The sequence below is a fragment of the Corvus brachyrhynchos genome, unplaced genomic scaffold (assembly GCF_000691975.1).
Source record: "Corvus brachyrhynchos isolate BGI_N302 unplaced genomic scaffold, ASM69197v1 scaffold312, whole genome shotgun sequence".
Classification (NCBI taxonomy): Eukaryota; Metazoa; Chordata; class Aves; order Passeriformes; family Corvidae; genus Corvus; species Corvus brachyrhynchos.
In genome coordinates this window covers 36,608-46,209 of record NW_008236640.1, presented here as the reverse complement: position 1 = coordinate 46,209, position 9,602 = coordinate 36,608, and the positions used below count along the sequence as shown (strand labels likewise).

Sequence of the window (9,602 nt, the reverse complement as noted above, 5' to 3'; positions counted from 1 at the left end):
AAAGAGGAGTCTTTCTCTCCCTCGAGGGTCCAGCTTCACTCAAGTCTCTTAGAGGAAAACAATTAAATTCTGAACAAATACGCAAACCAAACAGTGAGCAGCAAGGAAGGAATGGTCTGTGACTCGTCCCAGTCACTGGACTTTGATCCGGAAATTAAAGGAGTTTAAGACCAGGAAATGCAGTCCTGACTGTAAGCTTTTCAGGTTTTGCACAGAAAACAAAGAGAAGCTGGATGGAGTTTCTCAAAGGACACTGAAGGAGTAGGGAGTTAAGAATGAATCTAGATTAAAGAATCTAACTGCTTAGCTTCTACAATATTAGTATCATGCAACATATATCTTCAAAGTAAGTCTACCTCCAACTTCTCTTTTCTGAAAAAAAAGCTCCAAACCCACATAAAACTATAAATATTGGCACCCACAGTAGGCGTATCTAGGCATCTATTTTTGTTTTGAGAAATTGAATTCTGATTAACTTAAATGACTTAAGATTACAGAGGCCTATAGTTCAATTGGAATAAGACTCTTTATAGCATAATAAAGATCAGAAAAGAACCTTCCATTCTAACTACCAGCAGAGAAGCCAAAAATCAGCTGCAACGGGAAACCACTCCTGTAGACATCTGCTCAGGCATTTATATGGCATGAGCTCATTTCCTATTCTACAGGTGTCCCACAAAACAGAGCCTATTAAACACGATGCTTTTCTCAAAATTAGCAAGGAGGTAAAGGATCACCAAGGCCACACTCGAATGACTATGCCAGAAACATGGTGTGAACTTGTGAATTGGTGCTTCGTTTAACTGCACCCAAGGTAAATGTAAAAAGCTGCTTACGCAGAAGAGACCATCACACGTAAAGTTTTCACAATGTCGAATATAGATGGATTTCCTCAGTGAAAAACATCACCTGAGAACCACAAATTTATTACTCACTTAGAGCATACTCCTTTCCTACACAAGTCTTAATTCCAGGGCAATAAAGTCCTTCAAAACTGATTTTGTCTCTTGAAAAATAGCAAGCAATTGACTGATCCTGTCTTTATCCAACAGATTCACAGACGGTCCTCGTTTCTTTGACTGCTCACTGCAGCCAAGCCTAAAGCAAATACAGAGACCACCTTTGCTTTTCACTTGTCACACATCCAGCTTAAAAAAACCCCAAAAAATTAAAAAGACCCTCATGGAACTACTGGTACACAAACATTCAAACCATTTACAAAGGACAAGAGCATCCATGCTAATCAATCCACATACCTAGGTTGCCGGAGGAAGTGGTATAGATTATACTAAAGCAAAGTTCAAAAGCTCAGAAACAAAATGGCTATGAAGCAAGACAGCACATCAAGACATCAATTTTTTTCTTTTTACAATGTAATACTATCTAATTTTACAGCCTTCGAAAAGCAGTGATGGGTATATGAGCCCCTGAAGGATGGAAATAACTTCTACTGCTAAAAAAACCAACCCCCCACTAACTCTGTTTACAAAACCCAAACCAATTAAGTAAAAACAAGCTAAAATTGACCTTCAATGAATTATTATGGATACTAAATTTAGGATTCCTCCTCTCTAATTCCAAAATGCTGCAATCATTTCAATTTTGAAAATGAGCTGTACTTAGATTTTCAGGAATAAAGTCTTGACATACCATGATAAATATCCTGTAGAGAGCCACCTCCACAGAACTCCATGCAAATCCATAGCTTGTCTCGTCTAAAGAGTGAACGAAACCATTCATTAGCTGTCAGATTTGCCAAGGACTTGTAAAGGATAAGGCAGAGGACTCAAACACTATAAACCACAACACAACATGCACTGAATTATGAAAAGTCAAATAATGAGTATAGTTTAATCTTCATGTGACACTTCACTGTCTAAATAGTAACTAATGAAACAGTCAAAAATAATCTACTTTAATGAAGCAATAAAAACAGTATTAGTGAAACATTGACACTGATTTTTGTTGAAATACATTCCTCTGAGAGTAGAGACAAAACAGATGTGGGTTCTTATTTCTTCCTCATTTTTTCTTCTCCACTTTTTTCAGAGCATAGGAGTTAACACAAACAAGAAACAAACACAAAACAAAAAGCCCCAGGGATCTGTCAACCAAATTTCTTTCACAGCAAATTAAGTGAAACTGTAGTGCTTTAATCAAAGCTAGGCAGAGCAGACTCCATGCTGTGGTTAAGTGCCTGCTCAGATGAAGTCTTTTCCTTCACAAATACCTATGGATATTTTTGGTGGCAGGGTCACAAGGGAAGTTATTTAGTTCTCTTCCCTTACTAAGGGAATCTAGTTTGATTCCCTGTGCCTCCACAAAAGGTGCTTTCCAAGAATAGACAATGAATGGGCTGAAGGATTCAAAGGTATCTTCTACTATGGCCATTAGTTCTATTTTCACTCAGTAATTTTCATTGGTAAGACGTGTAGCCACAAAAAGGCACTGTGGAGAGCAAAAAATCTGGGAATTGCCTAGTCATTCCTGGCCATCAAAATACTTGGGAAAAAAAAATCCCATACGACCACCTTGGAGAAGACAGTAATGCAGGAGAATCAAAGGAAAGACTGATGGTTGTTTTGCAGCTTCCTGATGACCTGGTCTTGCATGCCTTGCATTCATAAGGCTCTGTTAGAACAGCTGAGACACATTTGTGGCAGTGTTTTTGCAAGGCAATGCTGGAAGTGCTGAGCTTGTCTCCTGAGCTGCAAATGGCAAGTATCTTCACCAGCAGGTGACAGCTGGAATAGCTGCTGCTCCAAGGAGAGCTGTCTTTCTTGGATGTCCTCCCCTTTTATGTCCAGAGTCCACATGGCCCTCAAAGCTATGTCCCAGCTGCTTCCTCCAGAGGTGGGAAAGGTACTGTCCAAGCATTAAAGGAGATTTACGCAACAGAATTCCCTGGCTGTTAACGCCACACATTTCAAGGGGTCAATTAAAGCCTTGCTTAAAATAATATTAAAGCTTTCCACTGAAATAGCTGACCAAATCCAGACACAGAAGCAGTGTGACAACCTGGGCAAGAAAACCAAGCAAGAAAGAAGCACTGAAGAGACATCTCCAAGTCCCTTCTTTGTTCCCCACAATGATGCAGGACTCAGGGACACTTTTGGGGACACTGGGCTCATGGGCCTATGTGGCTGCATTCTGTTTGACACCAAAAGTAGCAGCAGTGTGGAAGTGGGAAGAAGCCAGAACCCTCCCAGCAGCCTTGGGACAGCAGCAGAACACCCACAAAGTAAGAGACATGAAGCACTTAAGTGGTGTAAATTCTCCCTTTTGCTTACTGGGCATTCACTTCCCAGAGTGCAAAAGCCCTATAGAAGACAAAAAAGAACCTAAGAGGATCAGAAGAGATGATTATATTTCTTATTTTCTATGTAGCCTTTTATTACTGTGCCTAAGCACTTTGAGACAGGTGAAGATCCCTGTAAGATCCAACAGCATACCCAGTCATCTCTTTCTGCAGAGCATATGGTCAGAGCAGCAAGCAAAACAGAGACAGGATCAACAGTACCATTTTAGTGTCTGCAACTTAACACCCAGGCTAACAGGAAGGCAGAAATCCCTACACAAACAGAAGAAATCCTTGGGGAACAATATGCTGGTGAGTAGCAAGTATAGGACAATGGTATTTGTCTTATTGTTCTTAGCATTGAAATATGCTTGGAAAACAAAAGGTCACACAATAAAAGGTCTCAAAGACAGTGACTTGATTGCCTAGACAAAAGAGAAGCACTCTGCCAAAGAAGAGGAGGGACTACAGTAAGAGTGTAAGAGAGTGACAAAATATACAGCATATTTGCCAAAATTTAATTCCAGGTCTCCAAAGGTATACTTTGATAGTCTGAGACAAGAGAGAAACTTTTTCTTTAAAGAAAAAGCACCTCCAACCTGCGTATACAAGAGGCAGTGTTTCAGTATAAAAATGTTAAAGAAAGTTGAGTGCAACAACAGTAGTTGTGCACTATCTGTTTTCACATGGAAATTTTAAAAAGCATCAGAAATAGTTTTTTATTAGTTATACTAAGCAATCTGTTCCCAGTATGACTGGTTAGAAGAAGTAGCTGGTAAGACAACTGAATACATTTGTCACTGTTTCTACAATGCAAATAACCTCACCTCCAGAAACAAACACAAAACCTTCACATTCTGGTCAGAAGTTCACATGTTGGAAAAACAGACATTCTACCAAAACAGATTTAAAAGATACTATATACACAGATGTTTCATACTTGTCATACTTCTGCTTAATTTTCCACCTATGTATTGAATTCAAAACTTTCAAGCATCAATTCATTTCCAAGGAAACATGACTATGTGGTCACTGAACAATTTTCCTGGAAGAAAGATTATTTAGAGAGAGACACTGCAGTAAACAGAACAGACTTGAAGATGAATAAAAAAAATACAAAAGTGGATAATACTTGGTAAATTATACTTTGCCTATGTCACCTTATAGATTTGGCCTTTACAAGGGGATAGGGACACATTTTTAAGTGAGCAAAAGAAACAAACTGTACCTGAGATAGCTGCCAAAATAAGCAACAATGTTCGGATGTTTACAGTCTTTCATCATAATGATTTCCTGCTGCACAACAGCAAAATCTTCTCCTGAAATGCAGTAGAACAAGTATTTTCATTGGCCTGGGTTATACTCACATCTTAACTTTCAGCAAATGTTTATAAAATAAACATTCTTAGTAATTGAAACTAATTATCTGCAAGTTTCACTGACATAAATCAGCTGTAAATCGCTATTTATTAGCAAGGGCCTAGCTACAACTAAGTATATTCTTCAGTTTCATTCTGGGACAGATGGACCTCACATCTGCTGATAGCTCTTAAATTAATGGCCATAGCTCTTTCTGAAGTCCTTATTTTCCCTGAGACCCTACTGTGTCCATCTGCATAAGCCCTGCCAATAGCCTGGATTCTTAAAAACACAACAAAACTTTGCTATTTTTGGCCACATGCCCATACTCATTAGCTCATCTTCCTAAGCAAAAAACCTCCAAAGCAGTCGCTAGTAGGCTGCTGCTGCAACATTTGAGCAGACTCCACAAGAATGTAAATTCATGGACTGTGAGTAATTCACATCCAGAAAACACTGACACAGGTGTGGCATTTACCTGAATCTCACCATTTGGTACCATGGTTGTCCCAGTCTTTCTATTAAAGGTTCTTACCAGATGTGTACACTGAGAAAACCGTGTGTGAAACTGAAAACACAACTGAGATGTTTTTCTTTTGGGAATGTTTTAAGTTTCTCCCAGTACATTAACAAACTGATGGCCTATCCATTCAGTTATTTATAACCAGAAATATGATATTCCCGTGTTTTTCATTTAACTGACAGCAAATTTCAAACCATAAGCTGCAAGTTAACATCTATCTTTAGTGTGTTGCTGATGGCTTCCTGTCTCCTGGCTAGACTTTTAAACACACAGACACTAAAGAACAGAAATTATTTTCACATATGGACCTCTAGGACAGGACACAATTCCTCCAGTATGTGACCAGCATTTTCACTGCATTCAAAATAAAAGTAGCATAAAGCCTTAAAGCACATCCCTAATCACTGTTAACCGTGAGTCTGCATGTTCTACCCCAATCTGCAAAACTTTCAAAACAGGGCAGCTGAAGCCTATTCTCTGAGCACCACTCAGGCATCCAAAAGCTGCCAAAAATATTTAAGTGTAAGATGCCAATCGTTCACCCATCACCACAGCATGGGGGCGAGTTACCCCAGCTGCAGGGCACCCCCAGGCTCTGCCCACAGCATAGTTCTCATGCTCAGCTTAGCTGGACTGATAATCCACATCATGCACAGCCAAGGACTCCAGCAACGGGAACTGACATAAAAAAACCAAAGAAGCAGAACTGGACAGGAGCATCTGAGATCACATTTTCAGTGTGAGGAAAAGAAGTGCGATGAACACACACTTTTTGAACTACCCAGTAACATACTGTCCTGCCTTGAACTTTTAAACGTGCGCATACTGTGAAAACACAACACTTCTGACCACTTCCAGAATTGTAAGGGAAAAGAAATGGAAAAAACTAATACCTTCTTTCCCTTAAGGATCAAACCAGGTAGTTAAGATATTACACACACACACACCCCCTAGCATTAGATCGGGAAATGGAACACCAACAGCCAGAAGTTAAACAAAAAGTCTGGATGTTTTACTTCCCAGATTAGTCCTATTCAACAGGCCTACTCTTACTAATAGAACAGACTTTGCAGGCTGAGAACTGATCTGCAGGGCACGTAAGCTTTGTGAAATCACCACAGAAGCACAGCTCTAGCATAAATCTAGCATACAGTGAAATCTTAATCAGAGCCTTCAAAAGATTTTCAGGAAATGTACTCAACTCCCAGATATTAATGCTTAGCTATTATTTCATCCTTCTTTTTATTTCCTTCCCTACTCTTTTACCAGGTGAGTTTTTTTCTGCCTTGCTGTCTCCTAATTTCTTTTGTTCTAGAGGTTTTTATATCATGTGGGTTGAACACAGTATTTAAAACAAGAAAACCCCCAACTCTCACTGAAATTTTAATCAGCTTCCACTTAACTGTTCTCCAATTACATTTTTCCTCTTACATCTTGCTTGTCATGATTTTTTTTTAGAACAGTGTATTTTTTCCTACACTAGAAGTCAAGAATTATCCCTTCTTTCAGTAAGTGGACTTAACTGATTTTGTACAACTGTTATCTTAAGCACAAAATTATTTCATTTCTCTGGCCTACTTCAGTTAAGAAACCACTTACCTGGTTCTAGTTTTATTACTTTAATCGCTGCAAGCTCACCCGTGTTGACATTTCGAGCCTACAAAAAAAAAAAAAAAAGGAGTATTTAGAGAGCAGAACACAGCACCCACTTCTGCATTCTTGACTTGATGTTCTCTGACAGCATGTAGTCAAAGAGCAGCTGAGGTACACAGAGATTTAACACAGTGGAACCACTTGCTGGGGAACACTGAACAGCTGATTTGTACTGAAAGCTGAAGCTTTAAGCCTGCTCAGGAAACTACAATGCCACACCACACTTCCATTATGCAAGTCCTTGACCACACTGTGCTTCCGTATTAAAATCTGTACATAAACCAAGCACTGAGAGACTGAAAAGCAGGTGTAACACACATGTCTGGGTCTCTCAGCAGACAAGGGACCCAGGGGACACCAAGGGCCATGCTCTGCAGTGTGTGGGACCACTTGCAAGATTCCCACAAGAGCAATGCAACACTTCTTCCCCATTTCGCTACGTGCCAGGCCCCTTGAACCTTATTCTCCAACAACAACAGCATCCTCCCCTTGCTGCAAGGGTTCAAAAAAGCAAGCCAGCAACAAAGGAGCTAGGGAGCATTCTCCTCAAAACATTCCCCTCAGACACACAGCAGCCAACTGCAGCAGCAATGACTCAGGAGCTTCACTGCATTTTCACATACGGAATATTCTGAGTTGGAAGGGATCCACAAGGATCATCAAGTCCAGCTCCTAAGTGAATGGCCCATACAGGGATCAAACCCATAACCTTGATTCCATTAGCACCATGCTCTGACCAACACAGCTGCTAAGGTCCAGGTAAGACCTCAGTTCTACTGAGCAACCAAGGAAGCTACATTTTTTAAAAGCCATTAAGAAGCAACATAAATTACTATAAAAATGATTTCTCTTCTATAACAGTACAATTTGACTTCTATTTGAAAACCAAGAAGCCATCTGCCCAGAGCTTTCAGAGCATTTCTGTGCCCATGCACCCAACCACAGGGAGAAGGCAGCAAAGCTGCTTCCCAGCACTCAAGCAGCAGTAGCAGCTCCTAAAGGACGCCAGCTACAGCCTCTACTCTAGGAGCACAGAATGCAGTGCCCACACTACCCCCTACACAGGGCTCAGAGCATGCTTTTGCAAAGGTCAGAATCAGAGAACTTGCAGGTGTAGCCAGGGACCTACCTTGTAAGCTGCTAATAGTCTCATTTAAGTTACTTTAGGAAGGGCAGGAACTCATACCTTTATGGACTTACCAAATATGTGTAAGGTTTGTTACATGGCAGCTTGGGCCTTGTTGTGGAACCAAAAGTGGAGGAGAAAATACCCTTAAGACTATAAAAAATAACCAGCAATGAAGTCTGGAAATAAATGCAGAGGGTATTCCTGTGTTTAGAGATCTACCCAGCTCACTACTTGTACAGCTGATCTCAAACCTCTCACTATTCTTTGGCGTGGCAACACTGCTGCAATGCTGGGAGCACTGGCATTTGCAAATGATTTGCAAGCAGAGCATTAGGGATAGATTCTGAGACCAGTGGGAATCCTATAAAAGTCAAGGAGTAGTCCAAACCTTACTGACTGTGGAAAAAAACAATTAACAAATAAATTTTCTCTGGCAGCCTTCCCTGAAAGTCATTATTTAACCACCCACCAATGGCAGCAATGTCTCCATCCATCACTGGAAAAGTGATCCATCCATGTGGAAAAGACACACAGACATTAAGAACAGCAAAAACATGAGTTCCTTTCATCTGTACCAGAGAATAAAGGCAATACACGAGAAAGTATGAAGCATGAGCTAGGATTTTTACTCCTTAGCTCTTTTCCCAACATATTCTCTTCATAGCAAGAAACAAATAGAAGCAAAATGTTCATGAATCAAACATTAGCATTTTTTAAACTCCAAGATAAACAAGAAAAATTAAAGACCTATGATCATCAGGGAGTCTTGTTAACACTTACAGATTTGTTTTAGGGCAACTTTACTTATTTACTTATTAGTACAAGGGCAATTTGTACTAATAAGATATTCAATAAGATACAACTGTAGAGGATATAAGTGAGAAGATCCTGAAGTTACACATCCTGCACAAGCCAGGATGGAAACATTTCACATGCCTCAGAAAAATTGCTCCTTTTTTTTTTGTTTTATTTATTTTTAACAATACTATGTCCAGCTGTCAGGAGTTGGTGTCACTGACTGGCTCCATAAGTCACTATGTTCTGCAGAGTGCTGTGGCAAGGAAAGAAAGGTAGAAGGTGGGTATGAGCTAGTGACAGTTTCAAAACCAATTTGGTTAGAATATATGAGGATACTCATCACAAAGTCTTACATGGTAGTGATGCCAAAAAAACCCCTCATCACTAGCAGAGAGACAAATGAATAGCTACATCAGAAGCAGGACATGTAAGATGCCAACCAAAGAAACAGTGAGAGCAGCCAGTAGCCTTCCCAAACCTGCACTTGTAACACCTCGAGGCTGATTCAGCTCCCTCCCAGTGCCAAGGGATTTCACCTTCAATGTCATGTTTTCAAAAGAACTGTTCGAGTTGTGGGCAGCCCAAACCTTTTTCACCCTCAGCTGAGGCGTTTCCTCCTTTCTTCAGCACCAGCAGTCATGGGACTCTTTGGTCAGTGGGTCATTCTCTGAACCAGTATCTTCCTGGGTTTATGAAAGCCAGAATGGAGGAAAAAAATCTGATTTAATGCAGGGCAGCAACACCTTCAACAACAGCAGGCTACCCTATGCTTAAGGGCATAGATTAAAAAAACATGACTCCAAGTTGAGAATCTGAATAAGTTATAGCTTTGCATCTCATTC

General features: G+C 40.2%; 1 protein-coding gene across 4 annotated transcripts in view; it reads right to left on the bottom strand.

The window, feature by feature from the left end:
* The window catches only part of MAP4K3 (mitogen-activated protein kinase kinase kinase kinase 3), a 58,371-nt gene extending 51,498 nt beyond the window's left edge, over window positions 1-6,873 (bottom strand). For all 4 annotated transcript variants that reach the window (XM_017726683.1, XM_017726684.1, XM_008644342.2 and 1 more), the window contains exons 1-3: window positions 6,780-6,873; window positions 4,527-4,617; window positions 1,651-1,715 (exon numbers count right to left, since the gene is read on the bottom strand). In XM_017726683.1, coding sequence (XP_017582172.1) covers window positions 1,651-1,715; window positions 4,527-4,582 — 121 coding nt within the window. In that variant the 5' untranslated portion in view covers window positions 4,583-4,617; window positions 6,780-6,873. The remainder of the gene's footprint in view (window positions 1-1,650; window positions 1,716-4,526; window positions 4,618-6,779) is intronic.
* Window positions 6,874-9,602: the final 2,729 nt, after the last annotated feature.